General features: G+C 53.9%; 1 protein-coding gene across 3 annotated transcripts in view; it reads left to right on the top strand.

Moving 5' to 3' along the window:
* Window positions 1-12,929, top strand: part of PKNOX1 (PBX/knotted 1 homeobox 1) — a 45,947-nt gene extending 33,018 nt beyond the window's left edge. For all 3 annotated transcript variants that reach the window (XM_081234919.1, XM_081234917.1, XM_081234918.1), the window contains 4 exons: window positions 3,577-3,705; window positions 7,415-7,491; window positions 9,665-9,837; window positions 12,175-12,929. In XM_081234919.1, coding sequence (XP_081091045.1) covers window positions 3,577-3,705; window positions 7,415-7,491; window positions 9,665-9,837; window positions 12,175-12,386 — 591 coding nt within the window. In that variant the 3' untranslated portion in view covers window positions 12,387-12,929. The remainder of the gene's footprint in view (window positions 1-3,576; window positions 3,706-7,414; window positions 7,492-9,664; window positions 9,838-12,174) is intronic.
* The last annotated feature ends 13,694 nt before the right edge of the window (window positions 12,930-26,623 follow it).

Genomic DNA, 26,623 nt, shown 5'->3' with positions numbered 1-26,623 from the left:
TACAACCTGTAGCTTGGGCTTTCTGTCCTGCTGGGGGCTGTGCTCTTTCCCGTCTCCTCCCCGGCCAGGCTGCCATTCATGTAGACACAGTGCGGCTGATGCGTTTTCATTGTGAACATCCTCACGAGCGTGTAAATGCTGGTTGCTGCTGAGCTGCGTGTGTGACCGTGATCACGCTGCCCAAGTTAGCAGCTGGGTCTCCTCCCCGCCGCACAGTTTCCATGGCATCGGTGGCTGAATCCTCACGGATCCCCCAGCGTGCTTTCGGCGTCCCTGTCAGGTAGCTGGTCGGGGCCGCGTGGCCTCGGGGCTCTCAGCTTCCTGGTCTCCACCTCGGCCGGGCGTCGCGCGTCGGGCATCCGGCACGTCACCCTGATGAGCCCCTTCTCCACAGGCCCACGTCCTCTACTCTCTAGGCTTCACTCCCCCTTGGAGAACTTGCGGAGAAAACGTGTGTGGGAGGTGCCTCGTGTTGGGACTTAGCAAACCTAGAAGTGACTTAGTCTTGGTCTCATCCTTGACACGCAGTTGGTTTGCACGTACAATTCCAGGTTGGGAAGGGGCTCCCCGGGCGCTGTCAGCGTGTTCTGGCAGCCGCGCTGCCTTCGAGAAGGTCAGAGTGAGCTCCGCTTTCCTGTCTTCTGTGTTTTCTCCTCTGTCAGACGCGTTTTCCCTGAGTTTTCGGCGCGGGTCCTGTTTGTCGGCTGCGCTGGGCACTGCCGGGGACCTCGTGTCCTTGAGGCTGGGACATTTTCCTGAACTCTCTGTGACAGCCCTGCCCCCGCCCCCAACCTGCACATTCTCTCCTTCCAGAGCCCTTACTGATCGGACACTAGGCCTTCTGAACCGAGTCGCTTGATTTTTCTGTATTTTTATATTTGTATTCCCATTGTCTACTTTCCCAGAACTTGCCTTTTGTCTTCCAGCCCATCTGTTACGTTTTACATTTCAAGTGTAGTTGTCATTTCTGAGACTTCTTTACCCACTGCGCTCTCCTACTCTTGGTTCACGGGTGGTTGACGTGTGCTTTGCTTTCTGCACTTTCCCTGTCTCCCCCACGTCACACCATTCATTTGCTTTGCTGTTGGCTTTTTGTGACGGAGGCGTTCAGGTGTTTGGGGGCAGTCGGCTGTCCTTCTAAATGTAAACATGAGGCACTAGAGTGCTCTTTGGTGCTTGTCAGCTGCTGGGCTTTGGCAGGCCGGCTCACCTGTGGCCTCGCCTCCAAATTCTGCCCTCCCTCAGCCTTTTCTTCCTTCCGTGTCCCCAGAGCAGGACTCTGATCTCTTGCTTGGGGCGGAAGCATAGTTGCAGGAGCAGGAGTGGGCGGGGTCTCCCACCTTGTGTGCAGATCTTCCACCCTCCTTCTAGCCTTGCCCCTCTTCCCACCCTCCAGCTGTGCTCAGTCTTCAGCCTCTGGTCTGTTTCTTTGGGAAAGAGACCCCGAGTCTCTGCAGGGCTGGGGGCAGATCCGTCACCCACAGAGAACGATGGGGAGTGCTCTGGGGGCCCCACTGCTTCTTAAATGGGTTTTCACCCAGTTTCCTAGGCTTTTAAATCCCCCTGCCACGCGCAGGCTCAGGCTTTGCTGGAGGGCGGTGGGCCAGTTGGCCGGTCCCCCCGCAGGCCCTCGGCTTCGTTGGCCTCCCCAGGCCCCCTTGGTGGCATCTGTGAGGTCGAGTCGTATGGCCAGCTGTCACTTTCCCTGTTCATGAGTCCACGTTTGTTTTAACCCTGCACAAAAAAAGCAACACTGAAACTGAAATATATGTCACATTGCATGAAGAAGCTCATGTATTATATTGAGGCAAACACAGCAGACAGGTTCCATTCTGGCCTTAGTGGAACTAGTTTTAAAAGCCCATTTTTCATTCTTTTTCCTGTGCACACAAACGTGAGCATACAGGCAGTGCTTAATACTGTTCAGTCCTTGGGACTTCCCTGGTGGTCCAGTGGTAGAGAATCCACCTTCCAGTGCAGGGGACGCGGGTTCGATCCCTGGTCGGGGAACTAAGATCCCACATGCCGTGGGGCAACTAAGCCCGCGCGCCGCAACAACTGAGCTCGCGTGCTTCAATGAGAGAGGCTATGTACCACAAACTACAGAGCCTACGCGCCCTGGAGCCTGCGCGCCACAACTAGAGAGAAAACCCGCACGCCACAACTAGAGAGAAGCCCGAGCGCTGCAACGAAAGATCCCTCGTGCCTCAACTAAGACCCGATGCAACCAAAAAATAATCAATCAATCTTTAAAAAAAAAAATACTGTTCAGTCCTTTAATGAACAAACACATGCATTCCAGAAAAACAGTTATGCCCTTAGTGATAATCTTAGGTTTTAAGAAATTTTAGGTATAGTTAGTGGTGGTAATGTCTCCTTTAAGTCATAAATTCTGTTTGTTTAGATGTTGGTGTTCAGTCTTTTAAAGAATTATCCAAAATGATGTAAATCCAGAGGAAGTACAAATAATAGAAACCTCTCCAAAATAAACTTACAAATCCTGTAAATTATGTTTATGACTATATTATACTGAAACTGACCTACAGAAGTGGATGCTTATTTATTGATTTTTACTTTTTTTTTTTAGTACATCTTTATTGGAATGCAGTTGCTTCACAATGCTGTTAGTTTCTGTCGTACAACAGAGTGAATCAGCCATATGCATACATGTACCCCCACATCTCCTCCATCTTGAGCCTCCCTCCCACCCTCCCTGTCCCACCCTCTAGGTGGTCACACAGCAGTTCTAAGGTAAAGCGTGGATCACAGAGGAGAGGTCCCGATGTGTCTGTGTGGAGGCCCCAGCGCGGGGCGTTGGTTTTCTCCCTGGTCTGGGGGGTGAATGACACGGGCACTGTCTCTGCAGCCTCTGGGCGTGAGGTGCCGCCCCTGGCTGGACGCGTGGGGCCTGATGCTCTCTCCTCGTGTCTGTGTGAGTGGATGGACGCTCATCTAAGGGGACTTACACACGTGTCCTCTCCTTCCGAGACAGAGTGAACAGGCTGTATCTCAGGCTCTTCTCAGGGTGAGGGGGGCAGTGTCTCGAGTGGCCGTGGAGCCGTCTGGGCAGAGGTCGTCGCCTCGGCCCCTCTGTGCTGTGGTCGCTCCGTCCGCACTTTGTGTGTTTCTTTCTCTCCTCCTGGCCGGGCTCCTCTAGTTAGTGGCCCTTCCAGCTTCCCCGTCCATCCTTGTCGGTTGCTTGAATTCTGCTCCAGGCCAGGAAATGGGCTGTTGTTGCATCTGTCGCTAGAGGAGTCAAGCTGAGGACAAGTGTGCGTGAGGGCGGGGCCCGGCTGCGGGCAGAGTGGGACACTCGGGGCTTCTCGGTGCCCGTCCCACCCGCGTCGCCAGACGGGGGGCCCCTGCGCGGCTGAGACGCGAGGGTAAAGGGTTACAACGCGAGGGGCCACGTCCTCGGAAAATCAGCCCTACAGGGTCCCAGTGTTTATGCCTTTCCTGTAAATAAGACATTTAGCCGTAAGATCCTTGGTTATTCTCTCCACCTGCACTCGTAAGCTACTTGGATATGTCATCCTTTTCTATGCTTTCTAACGTTGTTTTTCAATTGTTTAAAAGCTTCAGTTACAGTTAAACCAGGATCTCAGCATCTTGCATCAAGATGACGGCTCATCTAAGAACAAGAGGGGGGTCCTGCCGAAGCACGCCACCAATGTGATGAGGTCCTGGCTCTTCCAGCACATCGGGGTGAGGACGCGCGTGCTCCACAATTAGCCAGACCTCCGTGATGCTTTCTTTCTGGCTTATTTTCTAGAAAAAATGGACTTGTGTGGGCTGGTAGGCCTGGGTTTAAGAATCGGTGTTCTGTTGACTGTCCCTGATGGGTCGAGCACCGGACAGAAGGGAGGGTTACCCAAAAACTGGTGACAGCGAATAAGTGCAGCTGATGTTAATGGTACACGCCCGCGAGAGAAACTGCCCGTGGAGGGCGCCTGCGGGGAGGGGAGGTTAATTAGAGAAGTGGGCAGAGAAGAGGTGCTCTGGGGCAAAACCTGGGAAAATAGCGATGTTTGGTACGTTGCATTTGGGAGGGAGATGAGGAGTTGAGCTTGTGGACGGAGGGGTTGGCACGTGGGCCTGTGACCGTGAGGGGGAGCTTGGCGTGCCTTAGTCTGCGTGGCCCCCGTCCTCACCTGGACCTCGGCATGTCCCCCCGAAGCCGTCCTGTCTCGGGGTGCACGCTTGCCCACCGATTTCTGGGGAAGGCTGGCTGGTTACCCGCCTGAGCCGTAGTCCCCACGCCCCCGACCTCGGGGGAGGGTGTGACCGCGAGCTGCTTCCGGGAGTGACAGCCTTCTCGCTGCTGCCGGGTTGGGAAGGACCAGGCTGGCCCCGGGGGTCGCGGTGGGAAGGTGGGCGCACTGCCGGGTTACGGCCTGTGCAGGCAGAGGGAGGGGCCCGGGGGGCGTGCGGGCGGGTGCGGAGGGCCGGAGGGTCGGGAGGGCCGGGAGGGAGAAGCCCCTCTCCGCGGACCTGTCCATCCGCAGCCCCGGCCCGGCCGCTCCTGAGAGCTGAGCTGGTCGGCCCGGACCTGCGCCTGGGCGTCGGCGCCGCCGGCACCCGCTGCGGCCGCGTCCTCACTGCCCGGCCTCCTCGCCTCCACCCCGTGCGCCGTGCTGCCCTCGGGTCTCCGCAGCGCCCCTTCGCCCCCGGGGGCGCCCCCCGCCCGGGCTGCGGCCGCGTCCGTGCCTGGGCGCCCACCTCCGTCCTCACCCGGCTGTTGCCTCCGGTCCCCCTGGGGTTTGGCCGTGGTCGCTGCTGAGCCCCCTTCCTCCGCCCGGAGCTGGGCTCTGCGGGCTGTGCCTCGGCCCGGAGGGGGCGGCTCACGTGCCGCGGGAGAACGCGGTCGTCAGCGGCGGTGCGAGCCCACCTAGAAGCTGGTCCTGGCGAGGGTCACGAGCAGCGGAGAAGTTTAGGGACAGAAAGTTACAGTGCTGTTCGCTGCGATAACGCGAGATGGGCTGGTGTGTGAGGTAGGGCCTGTCAGCTTGACGGAAGGTGGTACAGCGCGTTAGTTAACACGATAAGCGAGGGCCAAAAGCACTAGGAAGCTGTAGGTACGTGGACGTAAGGGACAAAGTAGAACGTACGTGTTTGTAAATACACTGTGAGTGTTACGACCGGTACACGTGCCTGTAATGTAGAGATCGGACTACAACACAAGTAAGTGATGGGATCGGCTCTTTTCCTGTTAAGTTTCCTTTAATGTTTTAATCATTTCTAAAATAGACCCTGCTCAGAGGTTCAATTAAAATGCCTTTTTTTTTTTTTTCCTATGAAGCATTTCCTGTGTCTTCTTCTCGACCCCATTTCTCTGAAATACCGTCCTCTCCTTGTAGTTTTCCTGACACTCTAGGCAGCACTCATTACTGTTTTGGTGGGTTTTTTGTTTTGTTTTGTTTTGTTTTCTGGTTTGTGTACTTGCTTCCTGCCCCCTTTTTATTATACGAGCTTTTTTTTTTTTTTTTTTTTTTTTTTTGCGGTACGCGGGCCTCTCACTGTCGTGGCCTCTCCCGCTGTGGAGCACAGGCTCCGGACGCGCAGGCCCAGCAGCCATGGTTCACAGGCCCAGCCGCTCCGTGACATGTGGGATCTTCCCGGACCAGGGCACGAACCCGTGTCCCCTGCATCGGCAGGTGGACTCTCAACCACTGCGCCACCAGGGAAACCCCTATTTTACGAGCTTTCTAAAGGACAAGAACAATATTTCTGTTTCCATAAACTCCCTTGGGGCCAGATGCTCATCTGTAGAATGGAAGTGAATCACTGTCGGTTAGTGTGAGGAGTGGCTTCACTGCTGTTGAGACAAATGCGGTTATCCCAGAATGCACAGGGCCCTTCCGGACACACTGAGTGTTTGCTTAAAAACCAAAAGAGACCCCCACCTCCTTACTTTGTTGGTGCCAGTCACTCCCTGGGGTCCTGCTCGGTGCAAAATAAGGGCCTTCAGTGCGTGCAAATTTTAGAGTGAATGTCGTACTGGTTTCTACAGCCAGATGGAAACCGACCTTGGAGAAGTTGTTTATTACTGTAGATAGAAATTGTCTTCCTCTGGTACGTCTGTGAATTTTGGTCCAAGCATACTGCACTTTGTTGCGCTTCTCAGATGTTTGTTTTTCACAAGCTGAAGGTCTGTGGCGACCCTGCGTGGATCCCATCTATCGGTGCCAGTGTTGCCAACAGCGTTTGCTTCCTTCATATCTCAGTCACGTTTTGGTAATTCTCTCAATATTTCAAACTTTTCCATTATTATTATATTTGATATGACAATCTGTGCTCAGTCATCTTTCATGTGACTTTTGCAAGAAGATTATAGCTGAAGGCTCAGATGATGGTTAGCATTTTTTAGCAATAAAGTATTTGTAAATTAAGGGACGTACATTGTTCTATTAGATGTAATGTTACTGCACACTTCGTGGACTACAGTAGAGCATAAACATAACTTTTATATAACATTTTTGGAAACACAAAAACTCGTGACTCGCTTTATCGCAGTATTCGCTTTACTGAGGTGGTCTGGAACTGAACCTGCAGTATTTCCTAGGTGTGTCTGTACTTATTATACTTCTGGCTTTTTCTGAGTGAAATATTTCAGTCATACGTGAAATAAAGAGTAAATAGCAGACACTCCGTCCCCAGCCCTCAGTTCAGTACTCTGCCAGCCACACACGCGAGTCTAGCGACGCCGTAGGTGACACCCATGCATCCCAGTGTCAGCTCATGCTTGCGCTTCTCGTGACAGAAACGTGTCGCCTGAATGTGATGGCCTGGAGCAGCCCCGTCCGCTCCCTGCCTCCTCCTGTTCAGCCGGCCCAGGATGCGGGGAGGGTGTGCACTGCCCTGCTCAGCTTCCTCTTTGTAAAATCAAGGTGGCGACAGCTCTGTGACCATGAGGAATCAGTGAATCTCTGTAGGATGTACAGGGGTGATCTGTGCGCTCTGTCTTGCTGTGGGTCAAAACTAAGCCATTTATCTGCTTTAAATGGATGCAGTTTATGGTCCTTGAACTACACCTGTAACGTTGATACAAAAGCCATAGATCGTATCGGGTGCTTAGAGCAGCACCTGGTGCAGCCCAGGAGCCCCTCTGCATGCCCCACACTCTTCCCTACGCCGTGGCTTTTGAGCGTGTGGACTCCTGTCTGCGTCACACCTCTGCCTGGGCTTTCACTAGCTGCTGCAACACCTGTTTGTGTTCTTGGGCAGCTGGGAGAAAGGCTTCATTTGTTTTAGGCATTTCTGGAAAAAATGATGAGACTGAAGTTAGGTTTTAGCTACAAGCACCCTTGACACCAGTTTTTACTAACGATTATTTGTGTGCTTCTGTTTTACCAGGATGATCTTGAGTTCCTTTTTAAAAACTGAAGTTCACGGTGACCCTTCTTTTTACTTCCAGCATCCCTACCCGACAGAAGATGAGAAAAAACAGATTGCTGCTCAGACAAATTTGACACTACTCCAAGTTAACAACTGGTAAGTGTTGCCCGCTTTCTGAAATTGTGCCATTCCGCATAACAGAGCACCTGGCAGTCCTGACACCAACAAGTAGTAAATTTTAGTTGAAGTATATGAGTTCTTTTAGCTAGCATTCCTGTGTTATCAGAGTCTGGAATTGGTGGCAGCCAGGTAAGCATAAATCACACACACTTTCACCTTAAATTTTCAATGCTCGATACCCCACTAAGGACCTTTTGCCGACATCCTCCTCCCTCGATTAGAAATGGGTTTCTCCAGGGCATTAACCAGCGCCCCTCACCCCAACCTCCACTCAGAAACACGATGTTTCCGTGGACGAGCTCCTCTGGGCGGTGGACAGCCGAGGTGTGTTCCCCTCAGCCCTGGTGGCCCCTCCGCACCCCTCCCACCTTTTGAAACCTGTGTCACTTGTTCAGCAGTGACTGGGGGAGGGAGTCCCACGGCTGGCCGGCCGCGCGGTGGTCCTGCCCCACAGCAGGCCTCAGGGTCCTGGGAGGGAAGCGTTTCTTTATGAAACACCCTGTTCTGGTTCTTGTGTCACCTGTCAGTGTGGACACTTGGACCCTGACCGTGATGGTTTTTCCCTTAAATAAGAGGCATTCACGTCACAAAGTGGCGTTGAGGTCTAGGTGTGCGCTTGCATTCTGCTTGGCGGTCATTTGCCTCATTTTTATTTACTTATTATTCAGATGTAGGAATTGATTTCAGGTTAATGAAATTGGCTTGCGTAAAAGAAAAGGAAATACAGATTCTACCACTTGTAAATGTTGTTCTCTTTTCATTTTAACTGTTAAATTTAAACTTGAAGGTCAGGTGAGTTCCAATATAAATGATAAAATCTTCCATTTTGGGCAGTTGTGTATGCAGGAGGTATGCTTTGGCATTGCATCAAGTATTTCTAGTGTCTTGCATTTTGGCCAGTATTTTTTACTTAGGTAGCCATAATAGACCATACTCTTTGAATTATCTCCTGTTAGATCTTTTAGATAGAGTGTTAACAAGAGTTCAAAGGTTTCAAGTGCCGTGTGGCTGTGAGTTTTGGAACGTCTTAGCATGTTCTCCGTTATTTTCATGAGGTCCCATGTAGAGACTGTGTCTGGTTTAGTGATGGGTGGACTGAGGGATGAGAGACGCAGAGGTGCGTCTCTGGATGTCCGGATGTGTTTGCCGCCGGTCAGCCTTCTCCTCGCTGTTTATTCCTCACGTGTGGGCTCCCTGGCCTTCCCGAAGTCGCTCCTCTGCCGTCTTAAGAGAATTGTCTTATCTAGAAGGTTTGACCTCAACTTTTAATTTTGAAATTCATCACAGTTTAAAACATGGCTTTTATAAATTCTCAACTTTCTAAAGTCTTTTAGTTAATATTGGGAGCTATTTTTACCTTTTGTGACTTTGTTTCCTTTTATATTTGCAAAAATTATATCTTGGAGCGAGATTGGACAACACTCACCATTAGCTTATGCCTCTGCCTCGTAGCAGCTTTGACAAAGATGGATAAAGAGACAGTTTGAAAGGTAGCAGCGGGTGTCCCTTCCCAGGGGGCGCTGGGGTCGGTGGTGAGCTTCTGGGGCGGTCGTGACCCTCCCAGTCCAGCTCACGCGCAGCTGCTGGGACCAGAGATCGACGCTGAACGAAGCTCTGAGGCGCCAGCCCGGTCATTTGTATTATTAGAATATGTCCTAGTGCAACTGTAGATGTTTTTGAATCTCGGGACTTTGAAGTTAGGCAACCTCAGAGCCGGACATCTGTCCACACTCAGGGCTCGGCTGGGTGGGACCCTCAGATAAGAGACGCACAGCCTGCAAGGCCTCGGGCGTCACGAGACTGCAGGGTATGTAGTTTTGCTGCGTTGACCTTTCTCTTCCTCAGAGAAAATCATGCCACATTCACAGCTTTGACGGTATCATCAGTGTCATTATGAATATCAATTTCACAAACAGGGAATAATCAGTTAAAGTGGAAGAAAGGCACCGTGGAAGAGTTGGTCTTTATTCAAATGAATTACTTTAAAAACAACCCCGTTCTGTGGACATTTAGATAATATGCGTGTCGTTACTCTGAGTGCTTCTTCTAACAGGGAATACATGTTGCCGCTCGTGTGGTTTGTCAGGTGGGCCTGTTACTGCCTTGGGCGGCCTCGGAAAGGCCGTTTTGACCTGTTTCCTGCGCGCAGGTTCATCAATGCAAGAAGACGAATCCTGCAGCCGATGCTGGATTCTAGTTGCTCAGAAACTCCAAAAACAAAGAAGAAAACTGCTCAGAACAGACCCGTCCAGAGGTTTTGGCCCGATTCCATCGCTTCCGGAGCCGCACAGCCAACCGCCAGCGAGCTGACCGTGTCCGAAGGTGGGGACCGGGCCTGGGCCTGTGCCCTCGCAGCCGGTGGGCGGCCGCCGTGCTGGGGGCTGGGGGCGTGTGAGGCTGTGAACCAAGGGCAGGCAGTGGTCTTTCTGCATCTGACCATGAGAGAGCGCTGGTCCTGCTGCTTGTTAGGGGTGCAAGTGTGCCCGGGAGAGCCGGGTCCAAGGCCAGTCCCCCGAGGTCCCTCCCGTCTGTTTCTGTCCCTCCTGCTTCGGTGCAGGGAGTGGGCGTGTTGTGCGCTCACCGCCTGGTGCTTCACCCTTTATGTCCCTGCCGCCCTCATCCGGCTTTTCCTCTTCCCTTTGACCCGCGTCCCCTCATCACGGGCCACTGTTTCTGTGTTTAGTTGACAAGCATCTTCTGTGTGCGTGAGTTCCTCACACTTCAGATGGTTGTGTGTATTTTTAAATGTAATAAGTTGTGTTATTATCGCATTCTTATCTTCTCGTTCTCCTCTTACTTTTTCCGCTCAGCAGTTTACTGTTATTCAGTTGGGAAAGTTTGGGGCCATTTCTTCAAATATATTTTCTGACCTCCCCTCCCCCAGGGGCTCCAGTTGCCCATATGATAGGGCATTGTAACTCACACAGCTATGGCTGCTTTTTCCGGGATTTTGGATTCTTTTTCTCTGTTTCATCCTGGATGGTTTCTCTGTTTCTATTCCTAAGCTTCCCCAGTCTTGTGTTCTGTGATGTTTAATCTTCCGCTAATCCCATCCCTGTGTTTTTCATGTTGGACATTGTCTAGAAGCTCCATGTGAGATTTTGGATCTTTCACGGTCTACTGAAGTTTGGAACAAACAGCACACGGCGGCCAGTAACTGTTTTGATGACCTCCTCTGCTAATTGTAACATCTGTCAGCTCTGGGCTGGTTTCTGTCCACTGAATTCTCATTACGGGTTGTTTTCCTGCCTGTTTGCATGCCTGGTAGTCTTTGACTAGACGCCAGACACTGTGGGTGTTACCGTATTGGGGGATGGGTGCTTCCGTGTGGCTCCAGGTCTTCCTGAGCTATGTTCTAGCAGTTAGGTTGCTCGGCACTCTCTGATCCTCTTGTGCTTTGCTTTTGCAATTGGTTCTTGCCTGGTGGTCCCGGCAGTGCTGGGTCCTGGCCTGCTTTTCCCCCTCAACAGACAGAGGCAAGACCTGTCAGTGCCCGGCCCAGGGCCTGTGCTTCAGGGTGTGTCCAGTCCAGCTCTGCCAGCTCTGGACACTGTGCTCTGTGATCTTTGGGGCTGATTCTTTTCCAGGTCTCAGTTGTTTCCTGCACACATGCACTCATCTGTCCTCTGACAATGCTCAGGGTGTCCCAGAGCTGGGCTGGCCCTGGGCTTGGAATGGGGCCCTCATGGTATGTGCGTTTAAAGCTTTGGCTTCTTTATTTGGGTTTTGATAGGCAGTCGTTTTACCTTCATACTTAAATCATTTGTATTTTCCGTTTTTGTTTTCCTTTTTAATTCAAGGATTAGTTAGAAAGGTTTTTTTCCTCTCTCTCTCCTCCTCCCTTGCCCCGCTCCTGGAAAAGGCAATACCTATCTACTGGGCAAGAAGTTCAGGCAGGGATATCCAGTGAGAAGTAGCCTTTCCTCCACCCTGGCTTCTAATCTTCTCCAGAGACAACCCTTAGCACCAGTTTCCCGTGGAGGCTCCCAGTGCGTGTCTGATGCCGTGGTCTGTGCACAGACAAGAATGAATGCATGAATGAATCGTTTTTAAAAGTTTCCTGAACATGTTATACTATATGAATTATGTATACCACAGATGACATCCTCTTGCTTTCTTCACCCGCTGGTGCTTTGGAGATTTTTATGGACGGGCACGTGTGACCCGCCGTGTGGGGGTCCCTAGCGCAGCGCCGTCCTCGGCCCAGTGCGTCTCATCGGCGTCCCGCTCGCGGGCCCTTGGTGGTCTCCCCACTCCGCTGTTGGCCGGGGGAGCAGGAACGCGTGTCGCAGGTTCTCATTCTCCCTCTCAGACCGGCCTGCCTTCCTCTGACCCAGTCCTCCCACCCCGTCTCCCCGCCTTGTTGTCTCATGGCCTCTCCCGTGTCCTGGGTCTCTTGTCCTCCGTGTGGCACTCGCTTTGCGCCCCGGCCGTTTGTGCCCTTTACCGTCCCAACCCTCGGACCCTCTGTAGACTGAGAGCTTAGCCGCACAGGGTCTGGGGCCCATCCTGGAGACACGGGTCTTTAACTCCCTGCGGATGGTCCCAGGATCGTGTAGGGGGCTTTGCGGGAGGTCGGGCAGCCCGGCCCCACGGGTCGAGGGGTAATGGTTTGCATCCGAGCACCGATGGCATGGTGACAGCCGCCTTGTGCCACAGGAGCCGTCGTGACCATCACCGCGCCCGTGAGCATGAACGTGGACAGCCTGCAATCCCTGTCGTCGGACGGGGCCACGCTGGCGGTACAGCAGGTGATGATGGCCGAGCAGAGCGAGGACGACTCGGTGGACAGCACGGGGGACGGCGGGGCGGCGCTGGCGCCCGGCCACCTGGGCGGGCTGGTGCTGGAGAACAGCGACTCCCTGCAGTAGGGCCGCCCGCCCTGCGTTTTATAGTTGGCACAGCAAACATTTTACACAGTTTTCTTTCTAATATGTTTTATATGTAGTTATAGAAGAGTGCACTTTTGTATTTCCTAGTAAGCTTCCAGGGCGTCTTTGCTGGTGCAGCGATTTCTTTCAAGGTGTGTGTGTGTATGTGTGTGTGCGTGTGTGTTTTTAATGAAATTCTTTCAAGGTTTAACGCTAAAAGTATGACAAATGATGGATCCCCTTCCCCGCCCCCTGAACCCCTGACTAGATTAAGGAACAGTGTTGCCATTTTCTAAAAAATTATGCAGTTTTAATTTAGTTCTGTGGTAAAAGCAGGTCTCAGTGGGCTGGTTTATTCGTGGAGCCCGTGGATTAGGAAGCTTCTGCCCCTGAAAACTGCCAGTGTGAGGCGGATGACAACACACAGCAATAAACCGCGTGTGACCTGGTGGCGAATGTATGGCGAGTTAAACGTGGTTCTGTTCGCTCGTGTTCCGTGAGCCTGTGTCATTTGCTGTATGTGAAAAGAAACTCCTATTTTTACCTTGCTGGAATTATTGGATAAAAAGCTATTTTTATAAATTCGCTATGAATTGGATGATGACTATATCGAGGATGAAATTTCTAGAGGAGAAACAGTACGTGCTTTACTGTGTCAATTCGGAATGTTCTGAATTGACCAAATTTGACGAACCTGCCCAAAGTTAGCTCGCATTCCATGGCTCTCTGCTATCCCAGGGCAGCAATTTACATTTACTCCTATAAAAGAAATACCTACTTAATGAAGTTTTGATATCTTCAAATTTTAGTCTATATGTAAATGCTCAGATTGCATCCTACACTTATCTTAAACATACATCTAAAGGTACTTGCTAAGCAGAGCTTAGGTAAGTTAAGAAATGGTAGCCAGTGGTCTGTTAAAAGCTCTTACTGACATATTTCAGTCTAATTTAAATTGGACCACAGTTAAATGGTTGGTGTACCATGTTAGCTGGGTGTTGTTTTAGAATTTTTTAGTCAGCCATCTGTTACGTGTAGAATGTTTATGATAAACTAATATAAAGTGTCCTCTATCCCGCTGGCTCAGAGCCGGGACCCTCGGCTTTGTTACACGATTAACAGACATCCACTGTGGGACGGGAATGAGCGGGGCCTGGAGGATGGGGTGACGGTGGCCCTGCTGCCGTGTCTCACACTGGTCCTGGGGTCGGCGTTCTCTCCTGCACGTGGTTCTTCCCTCTGACTTGATCACATCAGATCTGGAGTAGTGTTGGGACTTCGGTTCCTGGTGACCAGACGAACCACAAGAGCAGACTGGGTTTGTTTCCTTGGGTTTTCATTTGTTTCTGTTGGTTTGCTTTCAAGTGGGGCTTTTTCTCAGAGAGGAAACAGAGGCCCTGGTTTCACGGAGGAAATCTTTGTGTAACCGTCAAGCTCAGCGCACTTCTCAAGGACAGTCTTACGGTCGGGAAGGTCGTCAGTTCCTGAGAAGCAGTGACAGTAACGGGTTGTGGACCAAGGCTACATGGCGGGTATTTTGAGCTGGTGCAGATTGTTTTCTGGAACTGACTTCCCCCCCCGAAATTATTAATAATTAAAGTTACTCATAGGAGAGCACTTCCTAGGTAACTCAGAAGGAAGCAAGAAACACACAGAAATTTCTTTTAAAATATTTCAGGAGATTTAGAAGAGAAACTTGATTCTCGACTCTTTTGGGGGAGAAAATAACATTTTAAAGCAGCTATTGCGTTCCTCATTTGTAAACAATTTCAAATATTTTAAGTCAAGTCTACACCAGTTTAAAAGATCATTTGAAGTCCAACGAAGTTAGAATTTAAGACGAGGCCCTGTGGAAGCTGGCCAGCCCCTCCCTCCCTCCTCCCTCCCTCGCCTCCTCCCCCCCGCCCCCCATCCCTCAGCCCTTGGGCTCAGATCAGTGACCGCGGCAGGTGGTTGCTCCAGGTCCGCGTTTCCCTGCAGCAGAAATCCTGTCCCAGGGTGCGTGCTGCACAGGCCACGGCAGCGCTTACGCGGGGCCGCATGGGGGTCCAGCCGTCGGTGCCCGGGGTCTCTGCCACACTCCCTCCAGCCGAAGTCTGCGTGCTGCTCGCCACATTCAGAGGACAAGGATGAAGGTCATTCGAGAGAAGGCGCCCTGGACACAGCCTGAGGTTCCTTTAAGCTCTTCCCATGAGTAACCAAGGGGATTTTAAACAACCCGACAGGCAGACTGCTAACCGCCGCCCGGCGTATTGGTGGTCAGTTGGTGCCTAATAAATACCCGTTTTCCAGCCCTCGGATTTTTGAGAGCATCTGTGAGAGCACGACCCCGTCGAGCTTTCATTTTAAATGAACAAATTCGACCTTGACTTTGCTTCTGTTAAATTCTTTCCCTGTGAAGGATGCTTTTGACGGTGGTTTGAGACCCAGGTTAAGCGCGGTGTGTTACCTGCTGCTTAGCTTGTGAGCCGGTAGCGGATGGCTGGGCCGTGCCCCGGCCACGCTCCAGCTGCTGCGCTAATGGAGCTTTCCGTATTTTGGTTCCAGAAATAAGACAGTGTAAGCATTTATCCAGTGTGCAAAGTGAGATGGGCCCCGGCCCCAGCTCGCTCACAGACCACAGAGCCCTGATGCTGGAACCTCAGCCCCGAGGGTTCCGGGGGTCCTCTCTGCATAACCTGCCCGTGACCCGACTCTTACCTGGGCGAGAAAGTGTTGGAGCGCTTTTTCTTTTAGACAAGCTCAGACATCCCCGGAAGGTGAGTACGGCCCACCTCTGGCAGTTAGGGACAGAAATAACTCTGCCATCCTCCCGTTTTAGTTCTGTTTGGTCTATGAACTGACAATCTTTAGATGTGAATACTGTAACAATTGTTTTCTTGGATTGTTGTCTTTGAAAGGGATTTTTGTGAAGCAACTGATTTATCAAAGCAAAAAAATTAAAAACAGAAACATGCTTCATGGACGTTTTATTTTCTAAAGCTCGTGTCACCGCAGCTGCTTTTCCATTTTAAGAACATTCAGATGTTGACATGTTTGCTGGTGGCACTTGGGGTCCGTTGTGACCCCCGCACATTCTTAAAATTAGGATTGCACTGCCCTGGCGCATTCAGGCCCATTTACATTTTCAAGACTCTTTTCTAAGTTTCTTCAGGTTGTCATTGGTTTTCCAGGAGAAAAATTGGGAAGTTTTTATTTGTTTTTTACTGTAGTTCACCACAAATCTAATTATCTTGATAGTAATGAGAAAATGATTCATTAGCAAGGAATTGCCTTCAGCAGTTCACGCTGTCACGTTACCCGCCAGAGCGGTTTCCAGACATACTGAGGGGGGCCGTCCATTGAAACACTGTCCGAGAGGTTTAACTCCCAAACCGTTTGTACTTACAAGCTAAACTCAGCAGACTTAAGTAATTTTTTTTTTTTTTTTTTTTTTTTTTGCGGTACGCGGGCCTCCCACTGTTGTGGCCTCTCACGTTGCGGAGCACAGGCTCCGGACGCGCAGGCCCAGCGGCCATGGCTCACGGGCCCAGCCGCTCCGCGGCATGTGGGATCTTCCCGGACCGGGGCACGAACCCGTGTCCCCTGCATCGGCAGGCGGACTCTCAACCACCGCGCCACCAGGGAAGCCCAGACTTAAGTAATTTTTTAAAGTGCATCTGAAATCGTGAACTTGGCTGGAATGACGAGGGACAGCTCTGAAATGTGTTGCTCCAGGACATGGTTCGGATCCATCTGACAGAAAAAGGGAGTCACCCTCTTCTCTCTCCAACTCTTTCAGGTCAGAGGTGAGAGGGTAGGCGTGAAATTTCACCAGGTGAGACCTTGGCTCAGCCCTGGGCCCCTCTAGGCTTCACGTGCTTCATTTGTAAATGGGAAGAAGTTGGTTTATAAAAGGAAGAAGTTGGTTTATAAGATTTGGTCTAGCTCAGAGTAATACGTGATGAATAAAATTCTGTCTAGAGAGAGCTTGAGTGAATAAGTAATGAGCTAGCAAGTTGGGAAAGAAAGAGCTGAATTTGGACCAAATATCCAGTGTTTTGCATTTTGTTGCATTATGAGATGTCCTAAATAATGTATGTATTATGTTTAGCCCACGTGCTGTGTTATATACACTCTTAAGAAGAAATTCTTAGCACAAGTTAGTTTTGCCCTTTTACAAACAGATCCTCTTATTTTCACTAAGACCTAAGGTCTCCGTACCATTTTGAAACTAAAATTTGCAGAACGGTAGAGCTATAGCGTAATCACTTAATGAATGCTGGCCTAGGGGGCGGGCACCTCCGCCCACGGCCGGGAGCCTGCTCTGCTCATCACACTGACCCCCAGCCCAGGCCCGGCCTCCGCAGGGGAGGGTCCAGGGCCATCTCAGCAAGATCTCTCCCAGCTCTTCCCTGTTAGTCTCTAAAGGACTAGTTAGTGTTGCTTAATGAAATAATTTGGTAAGTATTTTACATACAGATAGTATTGAGAAGGCATTTCTCGCACAGATGTTTCCATTTTTTTTATATCACTGTTTAACCGAAGCCAAGAGTGCAGCCTATAAAAGCCAATAATGGCTTTAATATACAGGGCTAAATCAGGAATTCTTTTATCCCAGTGTCTTTCAAAAGGAACATTTTAGTGATGTTGATGGCTCTAGTTGCTTATACATTTTTAGAAAATGGTTGGTAGAAAAAAATCAGGTATATTTTAAAAATATTTTGCTTCATGTTAACTCAGGTTTTTTGGTTTTTTTTTTTTTTTTGATATTAACACCACAGTCAATCCAAGTAAGTGGTGAAGCCCTTCGTAGTTTATGCTCTGAGTGTAGACCTGAGTTTTCCAGCCAGAGAGTTCTGTTGCAGGAGGACAGCCCTGCAGCTGCAGGAAACGCTCCCCGGCATCGAGCCGGAGAAGCCAAGGAAGGGGTGTTCCCAGGAGGAGCGGAGTGTGGGGATGTGGGACGGCGCCCCTGGCGCTTCGATGAGAGCAGCCTCAGGGACGCGGGGCCCAGGCCGAACCGGGCGGCCAGGCTCCCAGGGCCAGTGGCCACGAAGCCAGCGGAAGCTGATGGAGGAGCTCACCGTCATTACCACCGGGCGAGGAGGACCTACGAGGCCGAATGCGTGAGTCAGAGGACGTGCCCTGGTGGACGCGGCCAAATCAAAAGGGCGACAGCCTGGACCACCGACAGGCGACACTTGGGGAGAAACGCTTCTCCCTCGCTTTCTTTGCTAACATTTAAAGCTGACAAGGAGTTCGTATTGAGGGTAAAGGGAGAATTCTTGGAAATCAAAAGAAAATGGCAGAGGATCTTTAGTCAGTTCACTGAAAGGAAAACCCGTGCAGTGAACAAGCACGTGAAAACGTTCTGGGCCTCACCACCACCAGAGACTAAATCAAGACCACGATGAGACTGCCCCTTACCCGGCAAAAGTTGGGAAGGTGGCACCGAGTGTGGGAGCATCACTGGGACGGCCGTCGTGGAGCCCTAGCGGTCCCCAGGGAGATGGAGCTGGGCTCTGGTCCTACAGGCTCTGCCAGAATTCCTCTGCAGGGTCACGCGAGGACCTGCAGAGGTGCCCGCGGCGCGGCAGCAGGAGTCAGGGAAGCGCCCTGGGGGTCCCTGCCGAGTACAGCGGCCGTGCGGTCCAGGCTCGGACGGCGACAGGCGGCATGTAGACACTCGGGGATGGTTCTGAGGACGAGGGGTTGTCTCCTCTTTGCCGCGCGTCTCACGATACGTGACCGACCGAATGCTGGACACTTTGTGGAGAACAGCTGAGACCAAAGCCAAGAGGCCTCGCGCGCGGAAGTGGGCGCAGCCAGCGGCCGGCTCGGGGTGCGGGGCTGAGTCCGTCTGCTGGGCCCTCGTGCTGGGTTTGGGGTTTAGTTTTGTCGCTGCTTTCGTGGCCTTCAGACTCCTCCTGCCAGAGGGTCTCCGTCCGTGTTCCTGCCCGGCCTCCGGCTTTCTGCCGGCCCTGGAGCGGGGCGGGGTGGGGGGGAGGCGTGTCTCTCTGCTCTGTCCCCTCCACCCCGTCCCGCCCCCCCAGGTGGAGGCAGGTGTTCTCCTGGTCCAGGCTCGGTCGCAGGCAGGTCCTGGGGCCCAGGGGTCAGCCTTTCCAGCCGTCCTGCCCCCTCCCGCCTCTGCCGCAGCCCCTGCCTCGTGTCTGGGTGGGGTTCGGGGTTTGGGGGCGTGTCCCTGGGGCTGAGAGGCTCCCTGCCCCTCCCCAGAAGCAGCAGCCTTCCCCTGGGTGGGGTCGGGGGGTTGTCCCTCCCCCGCTGGATTAAGGCTTTGCTTCGAAGGAGGGGAAGGTCAGGGTGGTGGGCGGTGTTTCACGCCTGCTTCCTGGGGCACCGGGCTGGGGCGGGGGGAGGTCTCCAGCCCCTGCCCTGCTCCCCAGCACACGGGGGAGAGAACGCTCGCCGGCCGAGGCGGTGCCCTTCGCAGCTGGGCTGCCAGCTATGCCAAAGGGGAACCAGTCTGCAACCCCGCCTCCCGCCTTGGGGGGCTTGTCCCTCTTTCGGATTCAGTCACGTGTTCGCCTTGCAACCGCAGCTCTCTGAGCTCAAGCAGAATTAAACGTGTTGTAGATTATCCACTTTTTCTCCTTGATAGGCTGGTAAGTGTTCTCATGGCCTCTACATCCAAAATGGAACTGGGGCCCCAAAATGATTACTGAAAACAAGATTTTACGATCGGTGTGAGTGGAGAAAAAGGAAGTGGAACCAGACCTATTTCACCATTTAGGCACATGGGAAATGTACAAAACGCTGTTTTTCAAGGATACGTATCTTTCCAAAGGTCCCAGGGAGGCTGCCTGGGAGGGAGGGGGGAGGGCAGGCGTTAGGGGTGGGTCCTGAGGATGAGCCCGTCTCAGATGAGGTGGGGCCTTGTCCAGACGGGGTCGGAGTGCACAACGAACTCTCTGCACCGCAGGTCAGGAATTAAAACTGGGAATCGGGGGTGGGAAGCACTGTGCCTAGAGACTGTTTTTATTGGGAATTTAAGGGGCTGTTTGGTCGCCTCCCACTTGACTGTTGAGCCACCTGAAGCCGTTCCCATCCTGACTCTTTGCCCGGCAATGTTTGTTCACGGCACGCCTTGGGGTTTCCACAGGTTAATTTCCCCATGGTGGCCACAGCCGTCTTTCCAGGCCCATGTGCTCTTCCAGAACTTTCTCCATCGAGCAAGTCCCCTTCTCTAGAAACTGGGTGAGGTCTGGTTCCGCCTTGACGTCAGGCAGGATGCGTGTCTGTGACGCTGGTGACTGAGGGTAGAACCAAAGTGGACAGCGTCCTGTTGGCGCTGTACCACTCGGGACGCGTGCCCTTGTAAGGAAGCCCAGGCCACGTGCAGAGGTCCCAGCCACGGCTTCAGCCTCCTGCCACGCACAGGCGGGTGGCCTCGCAGACGCTGGGAGCTGCGCTGTGAGGTGGGGCAGCTGCTCGACGTGGGGAGTGTGAGCAGATAGATGTCGTCGTTGCCCGACGCTGCTGGGCGTGCCTACCTGGGCAGCCTTGGTGCCCTGCCTTTGCGGGGCCCCTTCTCCTTCACGTCAGGCACTGTGGACCCAGGAGAAGACAGTGAGCCACGTCGATTTTGGTGCCGGTCTGGATCCAGTCACTAACCTTCCCCCCACTTTGATACTGGGCCCAGGAAGAGGCATTGAGAGGGGCTCGAAGGGCCCATGTTGCCAGGGACGCCGCCCTCCAGCCAGTCACCTGCCTCGTCCAGGGTGCGGAGCTCACGTTTGGCCCTGTGGTGGTGTCTTCGGCGAGGACAGGCATCCGGGCTGTGCGGCGAGGGGCTCTGCTTCCCACCCGCTCCCTCCCGACCGGTGCGCTTGTAACTCAACCCTGCCTGCTGAGAGCCTCCTGGCCACGGCCTGCGCTGGGGCTGCAGGAGGCCCGCCCTGCCTGGGACACTCCTGACCTGACGGAGGAGGTGGATGTGGCGATCCCCACGTGGGCGGGCCCGGTCCCACCGGGGGACATGGCTGGGCTAGACCACGGAAGCCGGAAGCGTCCATGAGAAGGCTGAGCCCTAGACCTCAGAGAGAGACCAGTCCTGTCGCTAAAACGCACAAGAAACGGGCCAGTGGCAAATCAGGTGTCTCTAGGATGAAGGCTTTAGGGCCTTGTTTAAATAACGGCCCGTCTGTAACGAGCAGCCTGTGCGTCCTGGCGATTAAGTGCCGCCGCGTCTCTGAAGCGATGATGCGTGTTCTCGAACAGCCGACGGCTGCACAAATGCGCACGTGGCCGCCCTCCACGGACCCCCCAGTGCCTGCCTTGCCCAGGAGGCTCCGCGTGCTGCAGTGGCGGCCGCAGCGACCGGGGCTGTGGGCTGCCCGTCCCGCGAGGTCACGTGCCCGGCCGGGGACGCAGGCACCGAGGGCTTGGCTGAGCCAAGGCCCCTCCCCGGGTGGGGGAGTCACTGCTGCCCCCATCCCCAATGTCATGGCTGTAGGGAGGGGCTGGGGGCTGGGAGAGCTCCTCAGCAGCGTCCAGGACCCCGGCTTCCTCCTCCTGTCCTGCCTTGGAGGCTCCCGCACGACCCCGGCCAGGAAGCAAGGAGACGCGGTGCCTCCGCGGGGGCCCACCCTGCGTCGTGTTCCCCTCGCTGCGGCATCATGCGTGGAGGACGTAGATGTGATGGTCCCGCAGCGCTTCCTCGTCTCCTCCCCAGCTGCTCCCCTTCGGGGTGTGTTCGTCCCCTCGGGGCTCATCAATGGGCCTTTGACGGTTCTGGTGGTCTTCCAGTGGCACACGTGGTTCGTCCATCTCTCCCTTTCTTTCAAGTTGTAAACCTTCAAGTAAATACGTGTTCCAAAAAACTGCACTCTTCAATTTTACCCACCCAGTTAAAAATAGCTGACATGTATTTGTTATTATTACACAATACTGAAATTCTAACTTAATTTTAAGTTTCAAAAAAATTAGAGAACTTAAGAAGTTCTGAGGAGATCGACTCACAAACGCACGCCGCCCGCCCACCTTGCCCACGGTGCTGGTCTTCGTGACTCAAGGGTGGGGCTCCTGGACTCGAGGGAGGCGTGTCCACTGGCAGAGCCCACGCAAGCGTCCTGCCCAGGAGACCCTGGGGGGCACACTGAGCCATCTGAGCAAAGCTCCAGTTCCACGGCCAGCTTTTAGGGACCCCGGGGGGGGGGGTGTACCAATCTCTGCGGCAGGGCCAACCTTCCTACAGAACCGACCCCATCACGCCCACTGGCTCTCCCCAGCGCCCAGACGCCGGGCTGTCTCTCCCTGCCTGGCCTTGCTGACGGCCCGGCCTCCCTCTCTGCTCCCCTGCTGTCCTCCCGGCCATTCTGGTAAAGCAGCGGTCCCCAACCTTTTTGGCACCAGGGACCGGTTTCGTGGAAGACAGTTTTCCCACTGATGTGGGGTGGGGGATGGTCCAGGTGGTGATGCCAGCGGCGGGGAGCAATGGGGAGCGGCAGTGAAGCTTCGCTCTCATGCCCGCCGCTCACCTCCTGCTGTGCGGCCCGGTTCCTAACAGGCCGCAGACCGGTACTGGTCCGCGGCCCAGGGGTTGGGGACCCCTGTGGTAAAGGATTAAGGAGGAGCTGGCGATGATGCTCTGACGACGCCCGCCGCCCTCCTCTGGTGGCCTCTGCTGTAAGAACAGCATCAGGAGATGCTCGGCAAGACCTCTGCACACCGTGGACTTGCCCTGTCCAGAGCACCGGCACACACATGCCACACGGGGCTTCCGTTCACAGAGCCGATGTGAACTCCACCAAAGCCAGCCTCTGGTGGGTGCACGGCTCAGAGCAGGGCAGACGTGCTCCTGCAGGAAACAGCACCGAGCCAGAAGCGACGGGCCACCTCAGTGGCGGGGCTGCCCTCTGACTCGGCTCCGACCCTGCTCCCGCTGCGCATCTGGTCCCCGGCCCGTCCCCTGACCTGGAGAGCATCTCCTGCCCCAGGGCCTGTGCACCTTCCGTACCTTCAGCTCGCTGGGCTCTTCCCTTGCTGTCCACCGGGCAGCCCCGCCAGTCTGTTGGGAAACGCGGCCACTCTGCCTCCCAGAGATCCAACCCTTTGCTTGCTTTTTCTTTCTTTTAAAAATTGCGGTGAGGACCTCCCTGGTGGCGCAGTGGTGAAGAGTCCGCCTGCCAACGCAGGGGACAGGGCTTCAAGCCCTGGTCTGGGAAGATCCCACATGCCGCGGAGCAGCTGAGCCTGTGCGCCACAACTGCTGCGCCTGTGCTCTAGAGCCCATAAGCCACAACTACTGAGCCCGCGTGCCACAACTGCTGAGCCCGTGAGCCACAACTACTGAGCCTGCACTCGAGCCCGCGAGCCACAACTACTGAGCCCGCGTGCCACAATTGCTGAGCCCATGAGCCACAACTACTGAGCCTGCACTCGAGCCCGCGAGCCACAACTACTGAGCCTGCGTGCCACAACTACTGAGCCCACGTGCCACAGCTACTGAGCCCGCGCTCCAGAGCCTGCAAGCTACAACCACCAAGCCCGTGCTCTAGAGCCAACGAGCCACAACTACTGAGCCTGTGCTCCAGAGCCCGTGAGCCACAACTCCTGAGCTCACGAGCCACAACTACCGAGCCCATGCTCTAGAGCCCGTGAGCCACAACTACTGAGCCCGCATGCCACAACTACTGAGCCCGTGTGCCACAACTACTGAGCCTGTGCTCTAGAGCCTGCAAGCCACAACTACTGAGCCCACATGCCACAGCTACTGAGCCCGCGAGCCACAACTACTGAGCCCGTGCTCTACAGCCTGCGAGCCACAACTACTGAGCCCGTGCTCTAGAGCCCACGAGCCACAACTATTGAGCCTGCGCTCTAGAGCCCGTGAGCCACAACTACTGAGCCTGCGCTCTAGAGCCTGCAAGCCAAAACTACTGAGCTCGCGCTCTAGAGCCTGCAAGCCACAACTACTGAGCTCACATGCCACAACTGAGCCCGCAAGCCGCAACTACCGAGCCCAAGCTGTAGAGCCCACAAGCCACAACTACTGAGTCTGTGAGCTACAACTCCTGAGCCCATGTGCCACAACTACTGAGCCCACGAGCCACAACTACCAAGCCCATGCTCTAGAGCCCGCAAGTCACAACTACTGAGCCTGTGTGCCACAACTACTGAGTCTATGAGCCACAACTACTGAGCCTGTGAGACACAATTACTGAGCCTGCACTCTAGAGCCCACGCGACACAACCACTGAAGCCTGCGCGGCTAGAGCCCACGCTCTGCAACAAGAGAAGCCACCGCAATGAGAAGCCCATGCACCGCCATGAGGAGTAGCCCCCACTCACCGCAACTAGAGAAAGCCACATGGGCTGACCATGGCTTTGGGCCCAAGGGGCTCCATCAGTTTGCTTGCTCTCTGGGACACCAGTGTCCTGAGCCAGCTATCTCTGTCATTTGGGTTTTCATTAAAAAGGGCACCTTGGGAAGGGGTGAGGGTATGGCAGAGATTGAAACTGGCACCCAACTTTTACTTTTTCTTCTTCCTTAGGGCTTCCTTAGACACACCCCCCCCCATTTTAAGCTGAGCCTGTGGCCACAGAATAAATGTTCCACTGCCCAGCCTCCCTTGCAGCTAAGGTGGGACACGTTCCCACATTCAGGCCAGTGGGTAGGGCAGCCTCCTGTGCTAATACTGCTGTGGCCAGAGCGAGGGTGTGGAGCAGAGAGGGTGAGGCTAGCTGACTCCAGGCTGACCTCTGCTCACACTAGAGGGTCCCCAGCACAGGCCTGCATCCCGAGTCTGCCTGGAGAAATGGCAGTGATGGACTAATTCACCATTTTTCCAATTTGCACAAAGGCACTGTAGCCTTACCAAGCTGTGTACCCTCAAGGCTGCATCTAGTAGAGGGATTGCCTTTTTCAAACTCCCCCAAAGGTACCCTGTGTGCTGGCAGCTGGATCAGCCGATAGGATCCACGTGGAAGTGTCGTGTATGACTTCAGAAGTACTGACAAAGGGAAGAGGGCAGGTTATGTCGGGGGTGTCAGGGGCTGACTGAGTCCCCTCCAAATTCATAGGTTCAAGTCCTAACCCAGCACCTCTGGATGGGACCTTGTTTGGAATGAGGTAGTTATCAATGCAGTTAATTAAGATGAGGTCATTAGGGTGGCCCTAACCTGATGACTGGGGTTCTTATAAAAAGGGGTGATTTGGAAACAGAGACACATGCAGAGGGAGGACGCCATGTGAAGATGGAGGCAGAGGTCAAGGTGATGCTTCTACACCCCAGGGAAGCCCAAGAGTTGCCAGCAAACCCCCAGAAGTTAGGAAAGCCTCCAGACGGAACCAACGCTGCCCACACCTGGATCTTGGCCCTCTTTCCTCCAGAACTGTGCGAGGATTAATTTGTGTTGTTTAAGCCGCCCAGTTTGGGGTACTTTGTTACACCAGCTCTAGCTAATGCGGGGTGGGGGGCAGGTGGCAGCTCTAGCTAATGCAGGGTGGGGGGCAGGTGGCCGTCTACTTCTGGAAAAACTGAAGACACCATCACTCCTAGCAGCCCCCCTCCTCCTGCCTAAGCATCCCAGTGAGGGTCGGGCCCAGCTGTAAGTAGCACAGACCCAAAGTAACAGTGGCTTATGCAACAGAGGAATGAGTGTCTTTCTCTCTCATAGAAGTCTAGAGGTTAAATCACGGGACTTAAACGGAGTGAATACACATGAAATGCTTAGAACAATGGCCAGTTCATAATAGTGATCTGTAAGGTTTAGCCACTGTGTTCAGAGACGTTTATGGCCGCATCACGTGTCACAGTAAAGCACTGGAAACAAACAAAGGACCACAGGGGGCTTAAGGCAACAGACCTTCATTCCCTCCCAGTCTGGAAGCCAGGAGTCTGAGATCAGGGTGTCCCAGGGCCGTGCTCCCTCTGGAGGCTCTGGGGGCGGGTCCTTCCGGCTCTTCCAGCTTCTGGGGCTCCAGGCATCCCTGGCTTGCGGCCGCATCCCTCCCGTCTCTGTCTCCACGGCCACATCCTCCTCCTCTTGTCCATATGTCTCAGGTCTTGCCTCGCCTCTCCCCTAGACGGACCCTTGTTGACGCACACTTGAGGGCCTTTAGGCCTACCTGGATGACCCAGGATAATCGCCCCATCTCGAAAGCCTTACCTTCATCACACCTGCAGACACTTCCAAAGAGGGGAACATTCTCAGGTTCCAGGGATTAGGACCTGATATTTCTTATTTGTCCTACCACAGTTTTACTGAAAAATATTTTTTTGAAAAAACTTCCCCATCCTCAGTCAAATCATCAAATGAGCCCCCCTGAGGTCAGAGCACATCTCCCGCCAGCTCTGTGCAGTCCCAGGCCCTCCTCGGACCTGGTGGGGAAGGCCTCCGCCTGCCGGGTTGTCTGTGGGGACCGGGATGGCTTCCCGCACAGACCCCGGGGGACAGCGGCGTGTGGCCTGCTCGTGGCTGCTGGGGGCCCAGGGCTGCAGGACACCTGGGAGGAGCCTCGGTCTTAAGAGACAAATAGCTGACGACTAAGGAACTGGCCGTTCCCAAAAGGCACACCCAGCTGTTCCTGGGGCTCTTTACAGAGGAGTGAAGCCGCGTCCACGACAGAAGGCCTTTCCCAGAAGATGGATGGAGCACGGTGGCCGGGACAGGGTCAGGCAGCTGTGAGCAACCCCTCCACACAGCCCAGCCCCTCCAGAAAGCTCCCGAGGGACGGTGGCCTCTCCCGTCGAATCTTCGTCCTGCCCACGTGGTCTGAGGCCTTGGAAGGGGCCGTCTCCGGCGTGTAGGAAACGAGAGTGGGCCCTCAGGGCTGCGTCTTCACCATGTCCTGCATGCTGTGTCCATCTATCAAAATATCTATGGCTGCCCGGCCCCATTCCCCATCACTCTAGGGGTACCCATCTTGATGGCCTGCTAGGGCCCTTGTTTTCCCCCTTCATTTTGGTGGAGTGCATCTTCCAGTGCTCCCCTGGGCCCAGAGGCCACCTGCCTTGGGGGAAACGTCTACATCCTCCCTCCAGGATTAAGGGAGAGCGTGCTTGCATCCAGGATTCTGGCCCACGTCCCTTCTTTCAGATGTTTTGAGGCTTCGCTCCCTTGTCTCCCAGCCTCCACATGCTAGAGATGGAGAAGCTGGATCCCTTTCTCATTCCCTAGACTCTCTCTGTGAGCTGGGTTTCCCCACCCCTAAGTGGAAACTTTCTCTGATCTTCTTGTCCCAAGTGATCTAACATTTTACGGTGACGTTCCCTGTGTGGGTCTTTCTCCAT

This window comes from Mesoplodon bidens, assembly GCF_964165515.1.
Source record: "Mesoplodon bidens genome assembly, chromosome: 5".
Taxonomy (NCBI): Eukaryota; Metazoa; Chordata; class Mammalia; order Artiodactyla; family Ziphiidae; genus Mesoplodon; species Mesoplodon bidens.
The sequence above is the reverse complement of the archived record's forward strand: the minus strand, read 5'-3'. Positions and strand labels throughout refer to the sequence as shown.